Here is a 23477-nt window from a genome sequence, read left to right as displayed (position 1 = left end):
CTGGCTGAATATTTGTTTTAGTGTGTCTTTGAGTTTTCTTAATTTTGATTTTCACAAGCTGCAAGCGTGTTAACACTTATGCCATTATCAATAATATTGAAATTTGTCTTGACAAATATATGATTTAACAATTCAGTTTATCCATGAATCCTCTCAGGTTAACAGTGAGCGTTGGGCTGTTGCATACCGAAGTGGAATGACTTCGCCTCCATACGAGCTGGATCTAACAGCTGATACAGATTCTGACTGGGTGGATGATCTTACACAAGAGGATGATGATAGTGCTGGCGAAGACTCGGTAAGTGTTGTGATAAATCGGTATGTTATACCATTTAAGTGATAGTGTAGTCCCCACATGTTTTGTGTATATTTAGTTTTTCATACTTGGTACTGGGAAAAGGATTTTTTTTTCTTAATTTAGAGTAATTTGTAATTCTAATGACATGTAATTTTTTATGAATTTAAATAAACATAGTGAGCAATTCAGATACATTAAAAATTTTTGTACTTGCATCAGGATGAAGATAGCATGTGCAATAAGCTGTGCACGTTTACGTTGACCCAAAAGGAATTTATGCACCAGCACTGGTACCATTGTCACACCTGCCGTATGGTTGATGGTGTTGGTGTGTGTACTGTCTGTGCACGCGTGTGTCACCGTGGTCATGACGTAACATACGCAAAATATGGAGCTTTCTTTTGTGACTGTGGAGCTAAAGAAGATGGTTCATGCCAAGTAAGTTAAGAAAGTTGTCTGTCCGACAGCATTTTTAATAACTGAATTACATTCCCCCCTGTGAGCACTCGAAGCAAATTTTAACATTGCGATAAACTTGGACAGTGATTTTCAATCTTTAAGAAATACTTTATCTTGGCACTAGAATTTTTTAATAATAATACTTTAATATTATTATTCATCCTGTTTCCTATTTTTTAGTCGTGTTCTCCTTGTAGAAGCATCATAGTCAGGTTCTTTGTGTGTAAGCATAAAATAATAGCACTGTATCAAGACAATATGGCATAAAGGGAATTTCTTTCCCTAATACAGATTTCACAGGGGAGCCCCCCCCCCCCCCTCAGGAATGTGGACTTTCTCTGAAAAATTTGATATTTGGTAGGAAGATATGGTGTCCGAATTTGTTAAATTGAGGGGATCCATTCCAGGGTTGTTTGGATTTGGGAGATACCAGTATAATTTACCCTTCTTTCTGGTACTTGGCTGTTCCTGCTCTTTAGTGGGGCAATAGATGTGCGTTTCTCTTGTAAGGAGATGAAGATTTGGGTTTGCTTCCTTTTCACTCTTCCTGGGTGTAGGTTTACAATCCTGATACCATCCACTCTAGAGTTGTTTCTCTAATATCTTAAGTGTCCTGTTTTGGTATGAGCAACATGCATCAGAATGGTGCCGACTGCTAACTGAAATTTTTTTCAATGTTTCACTCGGCATATTGATTGGCCCAAGATCATTGGTCTTGCAGCCTGGTTACAATGATGTATAACAAACACAGAAATAGTAATAATTAAAAATAATACTGTAGATTGTCTTCAAATCTGTGTGACCAAGTTGTAAGTGCAAAGATCATGGAGTCATTACTTTGTGATGTTAGTAGTCTGATCAGGTGATGAGAGCTGTAATCCCTAGAAATATTAGGTAAGCATTTAATGACGTTGGGAGTCTTGTTAAACCACTAGAGCTGTGCCTCGGTTGTTACTAGCTTGCTGCTACTACTGTATACAACATTGTCAATGTTGGCACTGCTGGTGAGTTTCTTTAAAATTGTATTTCCATAATTTCATGATATATAGATGATGATGATTTGGCAATTAGTGTTCTTTTTATATGTCAGGCTCTTGTTAAACGAAGCCCTGCATCATATGAGGATGGTGTTGGATCTTCAAGTGGGCCAGCTGCCTTTGGGGTGGAGCCCCTCCTGCCGTCATCTCTCCGACGACGCCCATCTTCGCCCTCACAAGGCACTCAATCGGTAAGTACTTTGAAAACTGTTGATCTTGTTTCTGCATATCTGAAAGTTATGTTAGCAGTATAGAGTAAGCTTACTGATCTTTAATATGTTACTTACATTCTATGTGCTGTTTATACATTTGATCTCTATCAGTTTTGGCTTAATACAGTGGTTTTATTTTCAGGATAAGCATCGTGATGATACATACAAGCAGAGACAGGCTCTAGCCAAGAAACTTGGTAAGTATTAAGATTAAATAGTATAGCATTAAAATACTAGATGTGTCAGATTAATGTTATATGAGCTGCATGTCTAGAGGGATTTTGAGGTGGGGAATATATTCAGAATCTGTTGATATAGAATGCCAAAGTTGTGCAAATATCTACAACGTATGATTAACTTGTTAGTTTTACTTCTAATTGTCTCGTCATCCTAATCTTGTGATAAGTTGTTTTCAAAAGTTGAATGTTTCCACATGTCTCAAACCTACAGGGTTCTTAGGAAATTTAAACCTTTAAGAAATTAGTTAAATTAGTTAATTAGTCCATTAGTTAACACTTTTGTCTGCAGGGGGACTGAATCTGCGTCCATTAATAGCTTTACAGATGTCCGATGGGGACGCATGTTGCTTCTAAAATTAAAATGTTAAAAAAAATTCCCCGATCCTTATAGGACTAACTTTAAAATGCGTGCCTTTTGATTACGAACAATTTGATACCAGAATGAATGATGTAGCATGAAAATTGAGGTGAGAAAACTGAAAAAAGTACACACATTTTAGTGCAGGTGTTGGTGTGTGGATGTGTGCTCGCTCACGATTAATGCTCGGCTGATTTTTGGGTTTGCTGCGGGTGGCACACTGGGCTTTATGACCTTGTATGCATATACCCCTGTAGGTACAGTAATTCTATTGCAAACAATTTGATACCAAAATGAATGATGTAACATTAAAATTGATGTTATCAAATTAAAAAGAGTATACACATTTGTGTGCAGGTGTATTCACGTAGTTGTGCTTGTGGGGGTTGAGCTCTGCTCTTTTGGCCTGTCTCTTAACTGTCAATCAATCGACTGTTACTATTTTTTTTTTTCCTCCACACAACCCCCCTCCCCAGGAAGCAGCCCGTATCAGCTGTCCAACTCCCAGGTACCTATTTACTGCTAGGTAACAGGGGCATCAGGGTGAAGGAAACTGTGCCCATTTTGTTTCTGCCATTACCGGCAATAGAACCTCGGACCCTAGGATTCAAATTCAAGAGCGCTATCAGGCCCCTTCCACTCGGCTGTCAGGCCCCTATCAGGCACGCTCACGGGTAACGCTTGGCCGACTTCCAGCTTTGCTGCCAGGGAGGGGGGTTTTAGGACCTTGTATGCATATACCCTTGTAGGGAAATCTATTGCGAACAAATTGATACCAAAATGAAAGATGTACACTGTAACACGAAAATTTACGGTTGAAAACTGAAGAGTACTGTATACACATTTCAGTGCTGTAACTCACGGCCAATTTTTCAGTGGGTAACTCACGACCAATTTTAGGGTTTGCTATGGGTGGCATGCCTGGCTTCTTGACCTTGTATACATATACCCCTGTAGGTAATTCTATTGCAAAGAATTTGATACCAAAATGAGTGACGTACAACGAAAATTGAGGTGGGGAAATCTGAAGAGTATACACATTTTAGTGTGGCCACGCGCTCACACGAAACACTCGGCCCACGTTGGGGTAGGCTGGGATGCGCACGCCGGGAACACGAAAGTGTTAATTATGTGTTGACGTGGTGTAATGTTTTAAACCTCAATTTTGTCATCATTTTGGTATCCACCCCCTTCACATCTAGTTTCTGTGTTCATAAGAGTCTTAAAATGAGATGTTGCTCTTAACTTTTGTGATCCTCAGAGAATGTGCGGGATTTATTGGTGGGTGAAGTGAGCAGTAGTGAAGTGGCTGCTACTGTTCTGGACTTGTTATCAGACTTGATGCCTACCATCCAGGCCAGTGTCAGTGATTCCAGCTCGGTTGGTTCCTATCAACGCGCACTGGCAGCCCTTCACCAAGTACACACCAACTCCAAGGTATGCCATGAAGCATTTTCAAGTTAACAGAATTAGAATCTGTAATAATTGTTCTTGAATATTCACTCAAAATGGGCAGCAGTGCCAACACAGGCCAAATTTCCACCCATTTTTCCACTTTGTAAGACATTATCCATTCCTCTTTCAATACTATCTTCCATAACACTACAGTATTGTGCTCAGTCAAATCTACTGCACAAACTAAAGAGAAGTTACATTTCTCGTTAAAATATTTTACTCTTCTTATCCTATGTGATTTTGTTGACCTAATTTTGTTGTTTCTCTTAGTTTAGGATGTTGTAACTGGTATTTGTATATATTACAGATAGTGGAGCCATCAGAGCAACTAATGGTGGCTACATTGGGATCTCAAGAAGGAGCTTTTGAAAATGTCCGACTTAATTATTCTGGGGAACAGGGGCAAACAATCAGACAGCTTGTGTCTGCTCACATGATCAGACGAGTGGCCATGTGCTGCTTGGCCTCCCCAGGTGGCAAAAGGCAGCATCTGGCAGTGTCTCATGAAAAGGGAAAGATCACAGTCCTGCAGCTTTCTTCCCTGTTGAAACAGCATGATTCTGCCAAGAGAAAACTTACGCTGACTAGACTATCTTCTGCACCAGTCCCATTTACTGTTCTCTCCATCACTGCAAATCCAGCCAATGATGATTATCTTGCTGTCTGTGGGCTTAAGGTAAATGACACATTATAATGTTTTTATTGTTGTGAAGAATAAGTCACAGAAATGTGGCCTATACACTGAGTAGTGTATTTGAGCTACAAAAATGGAAAATTTTGATTTCAATTTAATGTGGACCATTATCAACCTAATCATTATAAAGTTGAGACTGGGCCAAAATGTTGTCATTTAACCAGTTTATATTGTGGGATTAGTGTTGCCATTAATGTTTTGTTTGTTGTCAGTAAGCCGGTTTTATATTTTATAACCTTGTATCTAATGTTATATAATGCAGACCATACACTGATTGTAGTTACTGGTACTGTACTTAAAAATGTTAATTTTTTGTTGCTTTGATACAGGATTGTCATGTTCTAACATTTGCAAGTGCAGGCAGTGTTTCGGACCACCTGGTACTACATCCTCAGCTGGAGTCTGGAAACTACATTATAAGAGCCGTGTGGCTTCCTGGCCAGCAGACCCAATTGGCACTTGTAACTGCAGAGTTTGTCAAAATCTATGACCTTAGTATTGACTCCCTCTCTCCTCAGTACTTTTTCCTGCTTCCCTCTGGAAAGATAAAGGATGCCTGCTTTGTGTGCGCTCAGGTAAAAAAAGCAAGTATTCATTATAATTAACCTGTTTCTCACTTCTTTAGAGGGGGTCCTATAGTTACTCCAGTTTTATGAAGTCAGTTGTATTTAAATATGTAGACAAATGTATCTGAAAATTTAGTAGTAAAATTTATGTACTTACTGGCTAGAATTAGGCTACAGACAGGTTGACGTGAACTGTCACAGTATGCACAGTTTTCCCTTCTTCAATATTTTATACACAGATTTTTTTTGCTAACTATATTCACCTTTTGTTTGAGGTGAAGCTGCCATGCCCCACACTCTGATGGAAGATGCATAGTGTTAGTATTAGGGGGCCTAGTTAATATCTGGTGCAAAATTGTAGGGACATAGTAGTGTGCACAGCTGTGGATATTACAGAAAATGGAGAGATAAAAAGATAGAATTTAAAGATGAGAAAGAAACAAAGGCGGTCAAGTTAAGAGCCGACAAGAATAGAAGTAGAGGATGAGGGCAGAAATGACGGAGGGCAGTTAAGAACAACCATGAAGCTCATTGTACAATAGTGATGGATAAGAGTTTGAGAATTTTTCAAACCAGACAGAAGAAATACATGGGGAAAAAAAGAAATAAGTACAGTAAAGGTAAATAAGCAAGGCATGGTGAAGGATGTTTGAACTAAACTTAACGCTTTAGTCCGGTAACGACACAGTATTGCGTGCTAAATTGGCGGCGGCTGCGGGAGGGGCGCACTGCGGTTTTGGACATTATATGCATATACTCCTGTAGGGAATTTCATTGCCAATACATTGATACCAAATGAAAGACCTAGGACCAGAATTGAGGTAACAAAATTGAAAATAGTATACCCATTTTACTGCTCTTGATGAGCACTCGCTGGGGTAACGCTCCATCAGTTTCTCTGTTTGCTGTGGGTGGTACACAGGGCTTTTGGACTTTATATTTACATATACTCTTTTAGGGAATTCTATTGCGAACACAAAGATACCAAAATGAAAGACCTTGGACAAGAATTGAGATGTCCCAAGTGTAGTGTGTACATGTTTTATTGCTCTTGCGCGCTCCTGGGTAACACGCTCTCACTTTCTCGCTGGCTTTTGGGCTTTATATGCGTTTAGTCCTGTAGAGAATTCTATTGCGGACACATTGATACCAAATTGAAAAACCTAGGACGAGAATTGAGATGACAAAAGTTGAAAAGAGTATACACTTTTCAGTATTACCGCGCTCTAATGTAATGAGAGGCACCTTGGGGTGGCGCAGCACATTCTTTCTGGTAACCTTGGCCCACTTTCATCTTGTTAGCGGCTGCGGGAGGGGCGTGCCGTGGTTTTTGACATTATATGCATATACTCCTGTAGGGAATTCTATTGCAACCACATTGATACCAAAATAAAGACCTAGGACGAGAATTGAGGTGACTAAAGTGAAGAGTGTACACATTTTATTGCTCTTACTTGCTCTCACTTTCTCTGTTTGCTGCGGGCGGTAAGCTGGGCTTTTGGAGTTTATATGCATTTAGTCCTGTAGAGAATTCTGTTGCAAACACATTGATACCAAATTGAAAAACCTAGGACAAGAATTGAGGTGACAAAAGTTGAAAAAGAGTATACACTTTTCATAATTATCCCGCGCTCCCGCGGAATGCCCGGACCCACCTGGGATAGTGTGGCACTCGCTCGCCCAGAGCGCAGAGTGTTAAATAATGTCTGGTAATTTTACCTGTTGTCTGCCTGATGTTGGTTCTGAATATCACCGTCCCCGTAGACCAGTCTGACTAGACCTGACCATGAGATGAATAAAGGTCATTTTAGACCTTCAAATACACATTTCTAGCAAGTTGCACAAAATGCAAGCATGTTGAGCAGAGATTGTCATTATAAATTTTAGCTTTGTGTATTTATTTTGTCTTTAATATTCTTGATGTTGGCAGGATGATGGGTGTTACCTGGTGGCTATGGCATCTTCAGGTTACATCTATACACAAGTGTTGAGTGAGGAGAGCTCTGCACAGCATGGCCCATTTTATGTTACAAATGTTCTTCAAGTCCAGCACCAAGATCTGAAGGCATGTAATTAAAGTATTTGGTATTTAAATTAAATTATGATCATGAGTGTTTGGTAAAAGAATCTTGTAATAACCACACTATTCATTAATAATTCTATGCCTCCTATGTATAACTATGGTAGGTATTACTGGTGGGGATATCTTTATTTTTTCCTGCAGATTGTGTTTAATAATGATATTGGCTGCAAGATGATGAAATTGCAAAGGTTGATAGCAAAAAAAAAAAGTCTTGGGGGGGGGGGGGGATGGGGTCATGATTGGTGGGGTCATAACAAGAGATTAAAAAAGCTTAATTTACACTATCTAGAAAGGCAATGTTAGGGGGGGACATGATTGAAGTGTTAAGGAGATGAATGGGCATAACAAGGGGAATATTAATAGGGTGTTAAATGTATAAACATAAAATAGAACATGAGACAATGTATATAAATTGGTAAAGTTTTGAGTTAGGAATGGCCTGGGTAAATACTGGTTTGGTAAGAGAAGCATTGATTTGTGGAACAAACTACCAGGTAACTTTAGACATGGGATACCCTGATTGTTTAAAGTGTAGGATATAGATAGCTATGAATGAATTTGGGTGGATATAAATAGCTGCCATGTATGGGGCAATATGCCTTTTGCAGTTTCCTTAGAGTCTTGCATTCTTAAGATTTTCATTTAATACCTTGAACGACCTCTACATGTTGTAGACAGTGGTAAATGTGTGGAATATATGAAAAAAGAATGTAGTGTAGTGTATGCCAAAACCATCATATGTTTTGAAACTTCAAATAACAAGTTATAGGGAAGACATGACACTAGGAGTGTAAGTACCCATGTCAGTGTTTACTCGCGGTGCAAAATTATTAAGATGAATCTGAATGAAAAAGAATTGCAGAATGCTTCCAGTAATTCTGAACAAACAAGAAGAAAATGGCTGTTTGACTTTTAATAAAAGTAAATGCAAGGTACTGCAGTTTGGGATGAGAATGAAAAGGCCTCAGGAAGAGTATGTGATGGAAAGGAAATTGCTCGAGTCACACATGGAAAAGATTTTGGAGTAGATATAACCCCAAGTCTACCACCAGAGGAACTTCATTATCAGGATTACATCAGCAGTGTATGGACAGCTGATAAATATTCTTCTAGCCTTCAGGGACCTGTGTTAAGCAGTATTAGAATATGTAACCCACCTTTGCATGAAATTCCCACCTGAAAAAGCTCAAAGGGTGTCCAAAGTGATGGCACAATGGTGGTCGGTGACCTAAGAGGACTGCTGGACTGCTTAGTTACATAGAAAGGCAGAGATAACTTGACATTGTCATGCTGGAGAGAAGAGGAAACCATGGAGAATTGGTAACATTAATGTGAACATCATAGGTCCATAATTCTTAAATCTCCTCTTAGCAAGTATGTAAATTATTGATGGCACAATGGCAGAAATTTTCAAAAGGTAACTATAAGCTGATGCAGGAGTTAACAGATCAGTGTGGTTGGGATTGCTTTATAGCCCGACAAGCTTTGAAAACCAGTAGCATCATAGACCATGCAATCTCCAGGAAAGTTGGGGCACAGGCCAGGGGTCCAAGACTAGAACCATTAAAAAAAAAATTGTTAGCAGCTAATGGTTTCAAATTGTATGTATAGTAAGGTGGGACCCCAAGTGCTGAAGCTTGCATTGCAAGCACTTGCAGTGAAGTGTGTATACACGCCCACACACACATTCACCCCATTCTGTCGTCCAAAGATTTCCCAATGTCAAGAAACTGTCGTACTAAGGTGCCCTTATCCTAACCTACCAGAGGACCCAAAACAGAAAATGGAACAGTATGTCAATTTTTCGTGCCGCAACCGCTTTCTAGTACGATAATTTTTGGCCTTGGGTAGACTCAAAATGCGACGTGCTATCAGGACAAGCCCCCCCCCCCCACACACACACACACACACACGCACGCACGCACGCACGCACACACACACATACACATCTAGGGGTGGTTCTAGATAGAAAACTATCACCTGAGGACCACATAAAGAATATTGTGCGAGGAGCCTATGCCACGCTTTCTAACTTCAGAATTGCTTTTAAATACATGGATGGTGATATACTAAAGAAATTGTTCACGACTTTTGTTAGGCCTAAGCTAGAATGTGCAGCGGTTGTGTGGTGCCCATATCTTAAGAAGCACATTAACAAATTGGAAAAGGTGCAAAGACATGCTACTAAGTGGCTCCCAGAACTGAAGGGCAAGAGCTACGAGGAGAGGTTAGAGGCATTAAATATGCCAAACTAGAAGACAGAAGAAAGAGGTGATATGATCATTACATACAAAATAGTAACAGGAATTGATAAAATCGATAGGGAAGATTTCCTGAGACCTGGAACTTTAAGAACAAGAGGTCATAGATTTAAACTAGCTAAACACAGATGCCGAAGAAATATAAGAAAATTCACTTTCGCAAACAGAGTGGTAGACGGTTGGAACAAGTTAGGTGAGAAGGTAGTGGAGGCCAAGACCGTCAGTAGTTTCAAAGCGTTATATGACAGAGTGCTGGGAAGACGGGACACCACGAGTGTAGCTCTCATCCTGTAACTACACTTAGGTAATTACACATACACACACACATACTCACATATACATACACACATATACATACATACTCACATTTTGTAGGCATTTGCAATAAAATTCAAATTTTGATGCTTGTATATTGTTTTGATATTCATGAAAGTGATGCCATGTTTTATTTCGACAGGATTGCAATGGGCAGATAGGTGGTGGTGGTGTGTCAGTGTATTATTCCCACACACTCCAGGTGCTGTGCTTCAGCTATGCCCATGGCAAGAGCTTCATTGCCCCACTTGTATCAATCAGTAAGTACATGCTTCTTGTAAATAATTTGACTTAGACTTGTTAAACTGTTTATTACTCTTAAAAAGTTTGTCAGGAAATTTAAATGTATCTGGTATTACTCCACTAACTGTGCACTCTAAATTAGGCCAGTTTCGTGGTGTTCGTGGGAATCGGTGAACAGAGCCGTGTAGGTTTTACACTGTCAGTTCCATCCAGATACCCATCTCTGGGAGCAAGAATGTCTTGCAGAACCAATGAAAGGATCCCCCTCATCAACAGTCCTCTTAATGGAAATGGAACAGGAATGACTGTGCAAGAGTGTTGGACATGTCCCACACGTGAACTGCGTGAAGGAAGATAAACCTACCACAGAGCCTTTCCCAAAGAGCTTGTACCTTAAATATCTCTGCAGTGGCAAAAAGAATGGAGCTGAAGGAATCCAAACTGCCTGGAGCCAAACCTTGCCCTTGAATAACACCACTTTGGCAAAGTTTAGGATCACACTTGACCAACTATCTAGTAATCTGGGGCCTCCCCAACACTAGATGGAGGAGAGCCTGCAGGTGGAGCAGACCTACTTCCAGCTAGAAAAGGGAGTCAGTCTGGGATTTTCTGTCGAAGACTCAACTATATCTGAACCTGTGACTGAACCAACTGGGTCTTCCTCCAGAGCACCAGGAACCACAAGCTGGGAAAGAAACCCTGGCTTGTAGACATGCATACTGATTGGGACCCCAAACTAACAAATGAAAACAGGGATATCTTAAGAAATTGCTGGATAAAAAACTACTTTTGCTAACCTGGATGAACTGAGCTGGAATCCAGCTGAAAAGGAGGACCTGAAAGCAGTAAGCCTGAAGCTCCACAACAAACCCTAACCAATTCCCAAACTTTGGACAAAAAGTGATGTCCCAGGAAGTGTCATGGTGGTCCTGGGATGCCATCCAGAAAAAACTGCCTGCTACATGGGAGAAGAAAGGGCCTGACAGCATAGGTTAGGTTAGGTGGTTTAGGTTCTGTTTGCGATTATTTGTATTTTTAGTATGTGTGTGAAGCATTTATAGCGTTGTGGTTCGAACAAAATTAGTCGGTGAAGCACTTGTTCCGGAAGTGTTCGTACGAAATCAGTCGAGTTGTATGTAAACCGTTTTTCATTCATGAACAGGGGGTTTGGCGGGTACATGGAATCACTTTTGGGTCTTTGTTTGGAGGATGAGCATAAATAGGGAACTCGGCGAAAAGGTGGTTAACCAACTCGAGTGTCCGACCAAGAGCAAAGACTGAAAAGAGCTGCAGAGGAAAAACAGACCCAAGGGCCCTGAAACTCGGGAGGGGTCGAGGGTCACCACCACTGCATGTGCAGGGAGATGACCCAGAAAAAAACCTACATGGTGGGGACCAGGAACTGGCTGCCAGGGAAAGCCTGCCCCAACCCGATTAAATTTGCCCCTTGAGCAGCCAGTACAAACTTACCTATTCCCCCTTTTCCTCACCAGTGAAAGAACAGAAGAGACAGTTGCCTCAGTAAAATGGAAGGATGAAAACATGGAATATGGGAGGCAGAGAAAGGGACCAAGTCGAAAAGAACACAGATGCAAGCCCAGCACACTTAATGAATGGGACAAGTCCGCAGCCATCTCCTAAAGGAGGGGAGATGGCTTCACTTCAGCCTCTGAAATCTGGACTGCAAGCAACATGGATGTAACAGCCCAATATCCAGCCTGCCCTGGAACAGGAAAGAGTAGCCCAACCACAGCCCAAATTCAAAAGATCCCAAAAAATGGAAGCAAAGTAAACACATGACCTGTGAATCTTCTCAGCCAAGGCCATTGTAGGCAAAAGTAACTATACAAGGAGCTGCTACATGCCCACAACTTGTGGCCGGATCCAAACAAACTCCAGCAATGTAAATGAGGCACAGCCAAAGAAATCCTGAAAGCTGAATCTCGTCAAATGTCACTGGAGCGTACAGGAACAGCAAATGCTGAGCACGAGCCAGGATTAAACAGGGACCTTATAATCACATCCTAAAGGCTGAAGCCAGTCTGCACTCAAGAGGCAATCAAATGAAGTGAGGGCCTGATTCCTTGGGAGGAAAAAAAAAGTGACCAGGCTGAACTCAGAAGGAAGCGGGATGCAGGATGGATAAAAAATGCATTGGGGGACCCTGCTGGGCCACAGATGCACACCCAGTGAGGAACACCCAAGGAACCAAGCTCGAATATTGACAATAAGTATGAGTCCTCACTCGAGCTTTAAAAAAAAAATCGGGCATCAGAGACAAGGATGGGTTTAAAAGCACTTAAGGGCACATCTTTGGCTTCTCCCCAGCCTGGCAGCCCTAAATGAAGACCCCCATGGCAAATAAGTTCCATTCCTGACACCTGATCAGATAAAAAGGTGGCATCACAGCCAAGCCAAATACACCCCCTTTTCCCAAAGAAATATTGCTATGGAGCCCCCTTTTGGGAAGGAATGGTTCAACTGTCTCTGCTGCATATATGGAAAAGGCGCCTGCTGCTTATATGGAAAGGATGATCCCTGGAAAAGGCTGAGCTACACCCACAGCTGATTGCAGCTCACACTCTAAAAACCTCTGATGTCCTGGAGTAAGAGGGTAAAACGTGGTCAGTTGAACCATGCCAGATGGATTGCAGAAAGAGTGGTGAACAAAAAATCAGAAGAATATGCCAGCTGCTCCAACTCCAAAAGTGCCTTAAAACTAAAACATGGCTGACTCCTGGGCAACAACTGTAGCACCAGGCTGCATACAACAAAAACAGACATGTAAACCTAAATTGGCTGCCTCGTATTAAGCTTTCTCACTACAAAAACAAATTCTGTAGATGGAGGCTCTAGCTAAAAATAGATCCAGAATGCCAAAATGTCACATGGTAATGCCCACTTAACAGATGGCATAGGGAAACAAAAAATTTCTATTAGCACTGACATACCTCAGACTTGCATAGAGTGAGTGAAGTTTCGGTGGGCTTATCAGCGATGATCCACACCAAAGACCTGTGGGGCTTGCTAGGGCCTGAAAATAAAGAGCAAACAGGACACCCAGGCACAAGGGATGTTTTGGATGAACTGACACGGAAAGGAAAATGGCAGCAGCCACACGCTGTATGTAAAAGCATGCAAACCGTAATGCACGCCTAATCAATAACCCCAGAATGGCTCCAATCTCATAGTCTTTCGGAGGAGTCTTAAAACTCTTGCAATACAAGGTTGGTTGGCGAGGCAACCTCCACAGGAGGCCAGCCTTTGAGCCAAACACCCAAACCCACCAGGGAGGCGACCCTGTCAGTGGGGACAACAACAAATTAATGCCCAGGGGGAGGGCTGCCCTAGTCACATGCAGCTCAAGGGGAACAATTTCCAAAGTCCATACAACAAGTGAGGCTTTTAAATACATGCACATGCTTGCTTGTGCGAATCAAATAGTAAATAATGAAGTAATACACAAGCAAATTGCCTTTTGATGTTAGGGCTGCAGTGAGATGAAAAAATGTCATATTCTGAGAGATATTATTTTATAGTTAACTATATTTCTTTTTCACTAGTATCTTCCAGATCCATAAGCCCTTGAAATTTTGCATAGCATCAGTGGTTCCTAGTACAAGTACGGGCATCAGTAAATGAATGGTGATGCACCCGACATTGGGCGTATCTGTTGTACTAAGGCCCAGGAAGGAAGCTAAAGCTTTCAGGACTTTTCCAGTATGGCAAATGATTGCTAGAGGTCTCTAGTGTCAAATGACATTCACATAGAATCTTTAGGACTTTTGAAACTAATGGGGGTACATTTAATCTTCCACAGGCAATAGGTGTTCTGTTGGTCTATCACTTCAAGCCAATGGGAGCAGTTTAAGGGTTAATAGCTATTGAGTGGGGTGCATTATTCAGAGCTTGCTTTCCCATAGGTACTGATCAGACAGGCATGGTCAAATGCAGGCAGGCAGGCAAGAAGAGGTAGTCAGAAATAAAACAGATGGTGGCCACATCCAGATGAATATAGAAGAAACGTGGTGCACTCATTTTAGTCTATTCAAATTGAATACTGTATTAATGAAAAGCTATTTTTTTTTTTACTTCAATGATTATAGTTTTATCATGGATCATTTGCAGATGAAAATGAGAAAGTGGAAAAGTTATTTGCTGTGAGTGTTAAAGGCGGTAATGGGTCAGGAGGAAGCAGCAGCAGTAGCAGCAGCAGTAGTAGCAGCAGTAGTAGCAGCAGCAGTAGCAGCAGTGGCGGCAGTGGCAGTAAAATGGCCCCTCAGCCACTGTGTCAGTGGGGGGAGGTCACTGGCCATCCGGGACTCATCACATGCCTTACCCAATCAAGTAAGTGCTACTCTGCAGATAAATCTTGTTTTGGGATGCCTAAGAGAATTTTTCATATAGTGTTGAATCTTCACAGCCTAATAGATTTTTAACATATCTAGATTATTCAAGCTTCCCTTTTAACACTATCGCTATCGGAGTATGGTAATGACATCCTAAAATAATTACTCAATTTTCCCGTGTTAAAATAGTTGTAAAAATTCCATTTATTGTCCAATTATTATGCAGTTTGTTTTAAAATGTGTGCCAAAGTCTTCACATTTTCTGTGGCTATACAGTACATGGTATACATAATCCTTTTGTGTTATACAAGTACTGTATTGCACAACTGATACAAAGAAACTCGCATTCCTCCAGTTCCACAAAGTAGTCATTTGGTCACTAGTATACTTACGTATATAATTTACTCGATTATATACTCGATAATATACTTGATTATACTCGTGTGTAATCCTTATACACAAGTATAAGGATTAGCCTCTCAAAAAGGACATAATCATACATGCTGGTGATGAATATGAGGATGACAGCAGGTCTACTAGTGCCAGTGTTGCAACACCTGAACCATCAGGTGTGAGGCTGCCACTCTTATTTATCTTTATGTACAGTACTGTGACACTTTTCAGGCCATGATTCTGAGAAACCTCTTCTCCAAAATAACTATATTAATGTCCCGAAATTATCATCAACAATTAAGAATGCAAATTGTACTTGCTAACCTTGGCAAGATATTAAGTGCTGATCACTTTGTGAAGATGACGACTAATGCTATTAGTGCACAGTTGTGCAAGTGGTTTGTGTGATGAACGTTGAAGCTTGTCTGGTGTAAAGTTAGTCCTACTATCCACAGCTGGTGCAGAGCTGACTCTCTCCTTCATCTTTATATGGAGTAGAACTAGTATGGTTCATTCCACAAACATTTGGTTCTCTGTAGGAGACAGTTTTGGCCAAGCCAGTATGGCCTTAAACCACACCTGGTCCATATATTTGGCAGCTATGTCATAGAATTGAAGCAGCATTAAAAAAATCAATTTGCCTTCAGAAGGTGACATTGTCTTCCCTGCCCCACTTGCATATAGATTTGCTTCCTCTAAAAACATTAAAAATTTTAATTAAACCATTATGATATTAGACTATGGCTTAGGAAAGTAGTCATTATATGAAATTACTTTTAAGTAATACATAAAAGATGTACAACATTATTGTCAATATAATTTTTGTACTGTATTAAAATATATTATGCATCTTGAAGGAGACCTGTAATTATCATGTATGAAGGGGACAGTAACACCTGCACTCTGTGGGGAAAATAAAGCTTGGAAATGAGAAGTCTCTTGCAACATTTTGTTAGCTTGCCTAGGTGTATACACTTTAGTGTTAATAATTAGTTAGTAGTTAATAACAGTTGATTGATTGACAGTTGAGAGGTGGGCCAAAAGAATAGAGCTCAACCCAATCACAACTAGGTGAATACACTCAATGTGCCTGCACAGCAACACTGCAAGGCCTTGAGTAATGACCAAGGAGACTAGTATCTTTGTGAATGGTTTTGTCCTAGCTATGAACAGGTTGGCAAACAGAATACTGTATACCATGCCTCAATCTACCATGAAGTAACTGCTCATTATAACAAATTACTCAAAACTCTCTCCAAATAGGTCTCAGAGACTCAAAAATTGGCAAGACTTAACCCAAGTTGTGCAACTTCTCGGAAAATCCTGTTTTACAAGACGAGTTCAAGTCCTACTTTCCTAGTGTTCCTTTAAGTAGCTTGTCCCTTCATAGAAGCCCTGAATTTTTTCAAACACAGATGGTGCTCAAGTCAAGCTGCCACCAGATGACAGTGCCAGTTTAATCATGCTGGGGGTTGGAGGCCAACTCACTTCTATGACTGGTGCTTGAGGGCACTGCTTTTTTGCTCTACAGGAGCCTCTTCATGTAGCAAAGTCCAGTACAGTTTTGTTATTAAGACTGGCTATCTGTGTATGCGTGATGGGGGGGATCTCATACTTTTAAAAGTTTGCGCATGTGTATGGTACCCACATCATAGTTATGTTTAACCAGGGTCTCCAACTCTTATCTACTGATTTCTTGGGCAAGTCACCTTCCTTAAGTTAGTCTACTTGTGCAGCATTTATATCCTAAAGAAAGGAAGCTACATTGTAAGCTTGCTCAGAATCAAAACTTTGACTCCAACTAGTATTCCAAGAAAATGGGTTCCATTCAATTGAGAATTCTGTAAACAATGTTTGCTAAAGAGAGGGCCAGATTTAAGATGTTGCATTTCTTACAAAAATTGTGGTCCTCTATTTAGCAAGTGTAGCAAGTGAGGTGTTTCTACCTCTGACCAAATATTATAGGCCCAGTGTTTACCAATATAGGATATGGGTATAGCATACCAATGTTTGTCTTGTTATTGTTTCTTTTAGGTAATAATCCAGTGATTCTGATGGTTAAGCCTGACCATATCCTCGTTCAAGAGATTCGTGTTTTGCCGGCCAAGAGCAAAATGACGGACCTAGTGGCATTGCGACACTCTTGGTCACCCAACCACGAGGCCAAAACTACTCTCATCCTCCTCTGTGAAGACGGCTCACTTAGGATATATAATGCCAACCCTCAGACTACAGGTCAGTATTTCATTTCTGGTGCTTTTGGAATTGTCTAGTACAGTAAAATTGCTGTAATTTGTATTTAGTTACTTAATTGGTCCTAAATTTGTGGAGCACTATATACCCCTCTATACAAATAATTATCCCTATTAAAAATGTATATACAGTACATCCTCAATTCAACGCACTATATGGGACCAACCCCTGTGCCTTGGAGTATTGGATGTGTTACAAGAGGTGACCTTCAGGAGGCGTTTGTGTCACTCTCTTTTTCTTGTACACAATAAAAATGCATTATCATATTATATACTGTAGCTATATATTATTACCATACTAAAAAATACTGTGTTACATATGTTATTTACTTTATTGTTGGAGTTATGTCCATCTTGAAGTCTTGTGGAGATGTGAATGCTGTACAGTAATTACGTACTGTAGTGTATTATACCGTTAACACTGTGTTGATTAAGTAGTTCTGCTGTATGTTGAGTACTACAATACAGCTTATGAAAACTATTGTACACTAAAATTACTGCAACTTTAATTTTAACACTATATACACACTTAAATTTAACACTTGTTCTAACTGTTCACACCACACACGATGTTTTTAGATGTTTGCATCAGCTTTGCTGGTGCTCGCTGCTGCTGAGCTGGTGCTGGCTGCTGTTGTACCAGTGCTGGGTACGCCTGTTCTCGTGCTGGGTACGCCTGTTCTCGTGCTGGGTACGCCTGTTCTCGTGCTGGGTACGCCTGTTCTCGTGCTGGGTACGCCTGTTCTCGTGCTGGGTACGGCTGTTCTCGTGCTGGGTACGCTGTGCTCATGGTGGGTACGGCTGTTCTCGTGCTGGGTACGGCTGTTCTCGTGCTGGGTACGGCTGTTCTCGTGCTGGGTACGCTGTGCTCGTGCTAGTTGATTTTCTGCTACTAGTTCTTGTAAAATATTGCTTCTTTTTGGGCATTAATAAGGCACTATCAATAAGCCCCTGAGACATTTTTTTGTATAACAATACAGCTGTAGTAAAAAAATGGTAAATTCCACAATTATTTTTCCACCGGCGGATAAATATTGTACGTCAAGCGCAGACAAAGCTAAGGGCACTGGGTGCATACTGTACAAACTCAGACTAGTCTATAAGTACACCCTACAGTAGGCTGGTATTTAAGCCAGGTCCAGTAACATAAATTTCTCTCAAATATTCGATTTACATCAAATTATATATTTTTGGGTTATATATTTAGTTTAGCAACATTATTACAATAATGAGCTACAAAATACTTATTTTAGAAACAATTTATTAATTTTATTCTTTTGAAGCCGTAGGTTTCACTGTAGCCGTAGAACTGTAGTGACGAATCGAACAAAACACGCATGCTGGTGTTTGCACATGGATTAGACCCATCCACTCGCGCTGGAGTTGTGCCGCCAATAAACATGAATAATTTCTCAAATAGCAGATATCTATCATATTACAGTAAATTTTTGGTTTTATTTAGTTTAGTTTAATTAGGATGATAAAAGAGTTATTAAAACACCAGTTTTAGAAATGATTTATTAATCTGAAACGTTCAAAGTCATGGGTCACTGAACTTTGACGACACAGACGAAAGTGAGTGAAACCTCACTGTAAAGTGAGGTTTACTGTACAGTATTCCCTTATCTGTCCACCCTCACTCATCTTGTTTCATCACAGAAATTGCATTCAGTATAAGAAAACTTCAACACATTAGCTAGCTATTCACGCTTCAGCCTTTAAATTAATTTACAAAGATACGTGTGCCACAAATCGGTGAACGAAAATCATTGAACCTCAGTCGTTCACTTGTGTGGACCACTCTAGTTGGTGTTTGGTTCATATGGTTCACTTGTTGTGGTCCATTTGTGTGATCCAACTTGTCTTATGAAGGAATTATTAATTGTAATCTGTGATAGAATGAGAGAGTTTTCCACCACTCCGTGAACTGTCCCAACATTGTAAGGTTGTGGACCACTTGTGCGGCCCACTTGTGTGGTCCACTTGTGTGCTCGAACTTGTCATATGAGTGAATTATTAATTGTAATCGGTGATAGAATGGGAAAGTTTTCCACCAGATTGTGAACTCTTGTCTCGACATCGTAAGCAAGTCCGAACATCCCTCACTTCGGCGAACCATTGTTTGTCGAACTGGGTGAGTAAATCCGGCCTGAAAAGTGTGCGAACTAGCAGGAGATTCGTTGAATCGAGGTTGAATCGAGGAATTTATTTTCGTACGATTCTAAACGTTAATAAACATTGTTTTTCTACCATAAATTTGCCTCCCACTGAATAGTGTTTTATGGTAAATACCAGTACACTCCGTGTAGCAAGCGTGTTTTAATAGTTCTAAAGAATTATCGTTCCCACAGATTTCTGGTTGTCACCACAGATGCAAGTTGTGAGTGCCATCTCTTCACTTCGTCCTTCAAGGAAGAAGAAGACTCCAAAGTTAGGGCGACCATCAGGTGTGTACGTGGGATTAACTGCCTCTTTATCCTCTCGATCATCCATCTGTCTTGATTGTAATTGTATTTGTCATAATCTTCAGTTTTTTTTACTTAATTTTTAGGCTATGACAACATTCCCCAGTTGCACAAAAAACAATTTTGTTGAAACTAAATAGGAAGAGTAGGGAAAAACTATTATCTTTCTACCCTGGTTATTTAACGAGTGTACACACTCGGATGTCTGGAGCATATTGATCATGTTAAACTGCATTATTCTATAGTACCTTGATACTGATAAAGTATTTTTGCTGTGGCTGTAGTTTTCATTTCTCATTATAGAAATTACATATTTGTTTTTCAGTTGTGTGACCGTTTAGTTGGTCATCGAGGCAGTGATCAGGTTCTTAACGATGATGACACAATACTATTGTATCCTACAGGTTCTGTTGTCTTCCCAGTGGACTTCTTTGAACACTGCTCAATGATGAATGATATAGAGTATGGTGGGAATGACCTCTTGCAAGTATACAATGTACAACAACTGAAGAATCGACTCAACAGCCAAGGTAAGGTGCTTCTCTGTGAGGTCTCGATAAAATTTTGAATGTGAACGAGAACGGTGAGATGTGAAATGTAGTCTTTTTGAAAGATACATTGCCGAAATTGCAACTGTATATGGATCTGTACAATTTATAACAAATAATAGGTAGGTGAAGATGGTGGAAGAGGACTGCATAAGGGGAGAGTCGGATTGTAAAAGAAATTGGATGAGGCTCGTGTCCTAGCCTTCAGATGCATTACTGGTGCATGAGACCAGCCGAAAGTTCCACATTGAGCAAAAAAGAACAAATTTGAAAAATAAGTGTTGGATCAGTAAGCATAGTAAATAAGATATTAAATATTCATGGACCGAAGAACTCCAGATTGAGTCTTATTTAACGTGATATGGAAATGGTGTTTTATGACGACTATCAATACTATGGAGCCTGATACAGATTGATGTTCATCTGTGTATCTGTTTATTATTATTAGTACATGTATCCAATTTTCATGGTTTTAAGGCATACAAGGATGGTCACAGTCGGTGGATAGATGTCAAGTCTGGAGGGGTGTACCCAGTGGGGCCCCTGAAGACTGGATCCTAACTGACAGAAAAATACAAGCATTAATCAGAGGCAATGTATCAGACTGGAGAAATATCACGAGTGGAGTACCACAGGGTTCAGTTCTTCCACCGGTACTATTGTCTACATAACAACCTACCAGATAGAATACAAAATTATATGAACATTTTACCTGATGATGTTAAGATATTAGGGAAGATGATAAACTTAGTCGATTGTCGCACCCTTCATGAAGACCTGCACAAAATAAGTGTATGGAGCACCACTTGACAAATGGAATTTAACACTTTCGCGTTCCAGGCGCGCACGCTCGAACTCGCCCCAAGGTGGGTTCGGGGATGTGTACCTGGCCATGGGATAATCATGGGATATGTATACTCTTTCCAGTGTTCTGACTTAAATTTCCAAGCTATGTTGTTCATTCTGGTATCCATTTGTTCACAATCTAAAAGCGCATTTTAAAACTAGTCCCATAATAATCGAACAATAAATGTAATTTTAATAAATATTTTAATTTTTGAAACTCGTCACTACCAATGTATTCATAATCTTTCCAGTGTTTTGACCACAATTGTCATGCTACGTCATCCATTGTGGTATCAAATTGTGCGCAGTCTAAAGGCGCTCATTTTCAAACCAGTCCCAGAATGATCGGATAAAAAACCAGCATTGAATGTAATGAAACGCCATTTTCTGGGTGAGCCCCGGAGGCTCCATGGAGCTTATTGGGCTAATGTATGTTATATTAGACTGGGACATTAGTTAAGGAGTTGACCTACCAAGGACCAGTGCCAGAACCTGCCCCTGCAGAGAGGTTTTAGGGAGCAATGGCCCTGAAACAAACCCCACATGGTAAAAAACTAAAACATAAAACCGAACAGAGAGGTAGAAACTCCCTACAATCCCAAGGAAACTAGCAAACATCATACTTTACTGCCGCGCCGATCCGTCCGGCAGAGGGGGAGGGGGGAGCCCCGGACCTCAACACGCCGGCTGCCTAGCATCAGTTTAGAAGCTAAGCTTCAACCAACGCGAAAAAACTGCCGACTGGTGAAAGGGAGGATTGCCAAGGAGCCTCCGGGGCTCGCCCAGAGTATGGCGTTTCATTACATTCAACGCTAGTTTTCTGTGGGGAGCCCCTACGGCTCCTTGGAGCTTCATACCCAAAGAGAAGGAAAAGAAAGGGCTGACCCGGGAGGCGGCCGCCACAAACTCCACAATGCGAAGCTGAGACAAAAGGCTGTAACCTGCGACCCAAGGCAACAAGAACGCACAGGAGCAAATGTGCATAAAGAATAGGCGGCCAAGAACCTGTGCGACCCTCAAATCCCTGCTCCCGAAATGAGCCCTAGACGTCGCCAACGAAGCAGTGAAAGCTGCAAACGTCCGAATAGCATGGGCGCAAGGACAGACCGTAGGCTGGTAAACTTAAAAACTCTGCGGACGACCTGGGAGACCCGAGCCCTGAAACGGGGAATGAGGGGAACCAGATCAAACCAAAGCGCATCCCCAGATACGGTACACAGGTAACAGCAAAATGTGCAACCGGACAACACAGGATGCACTCCCGGCTGAACCAATCAAGCATCAATAACCCAAGGACCCCTCCGGAAAGCAGCCGTCTCGACCATCGCCAGAAGGACGGAGAAAGGCTGCAAACGTACAAACCTACCACTAGTACCAAAGAGCAGAAACCTGAACCGAAGGGGCTACCACAAACAAATGGGTTAAGCAAACATATGATTACTATGTACAAAATAGTAACAGGAATTGATAAAATTTATACGGAAGGATTTGTGTGACCTGGAACTTGAAGAACAATTGGTCGCAGATTTAAACTAAACAAAGCTACCAAAGAAATATAAGAACATGCACTTTTGCAGAATGGTAGATAATTGGTAGACAGAATGGTTGTAACTAGTTAGGCGAGATGGTGATGGAGGCCTAAACCGTCGGTACTTTCAAAGGTTTGTTTCAAAGCAAAAATATTATATAGTTGATGCAAGATAATTTATTAATAAAGTTGTTATTCCTCTTGAACAAAGTGTTTTGTTGGTTGTGCTGCTAGGGGAAAAAGTTTTATATCAAATAACTCTTGTTACATTTATAATTAATTTCTTTCTAAAGAATTAATGTTATGCCATTGTGTTTAGTATAAATTTGAAATATCGGTATCGTCTATTTATTTATAATAAAATGATCATTGCCGTGTCTTCTTCATTAGGCATGTATATAGCATCAACAAAACCAGGAGGATTCCAGCTAGAGGTGACCAACAATGACTCTACTCTTGTTATCTGTGGCTTGAGAGTTTCTGTTGGTGCTGTTGATGCCCAAAGGGTCCCTGCCTACCTGGAGGTCAGTGCTACCTAATATTCTTCGGCAATATTTATCTACACTTACTGGTTGTGTTTTGGGGAAAACTAGTAGAGTAAGCCTTTAAATGAACTATGGGAAGGGAAAACTGCAAGCCATCTACTGTTCCCATTTGAATTAAAAAAAAAAAATTATGACTACTGAAGCAAATCTGCCTACTGACATTAATAGCTTTACAAAATTATGACTATAAATTAGTAAAAATGTATGGATGTTGCAAAAGTTTTTGAATGAATATGTTGAAAAAAAAAGTAGCTTTGCAAATTATAGACCATAAAAAGTACTCTAGCTCTCAATGTTTCCCAAGCTCTCATGCTCATGCTTATTCACTCAG

The 23477-nt window shown here is 40.6% G+C and overlaps 1 protein-coding gene across 1 annotated transcript in view; it reads left to right on the top strand.

The window, feature by feature from the left end:
* LOC123764715 (E3 ubiquitin-protein ligase-like protein poe) overlaps window positions 1-23477 on the top strand; it is a 134778-nt gene that overhangs the window by 44627 nt on the left and 66674 nt on the right. Inside the window, 14 exon segments of the mRNA XM_045752768.2 lie at window positions 158-298; window positions 518-736; window positions 1848-1985; window positions 2149-2203; window positions 3865-4040; window positions 4366-4734; window positions 5082-5327; window positions 7249-7383; window positions 10120-10237; window positions 14349-14567; window positions 16997-17197; window positions 19566-19661; window positions 20084-20209; window positions 22992-23125. Coding sequence (XP_045608724.1) covers window positions 158-298; window positions 518-736; window positions 1848-1985; window positions 2149-2203; window positions 3865-4040; window positions 4366-4734; window positions 5082-5327; window positions 7249-7383; window positions 10120-10237; window positions 14349-14567; window positions 16997-17197; window positions 19566-19661; window positions 20084-20209; window positions 22992-23125 — 2373 coding nt within the window.

The sequence above is a fragment of the Procambarus clarkii genome, chromosome 48, assembly GCF_040958095.1.
Source record: "Procambarus clarkii isolate CNS0578487 chromosome 48, FALCON_Pclarkii_2.0, whole genome shotgun sequence".
Lineage (NCBI taxonomy): Eukaryota > Metazoa > Arthropoda > Malacostraca > Decapoda > Cambaridae > Procambarus > Procambarus clarkii.
Note: the sequence above shows the minus strand (reverse complement) of the source record. Positions and strands in the feature narration are given on the sequence as shown.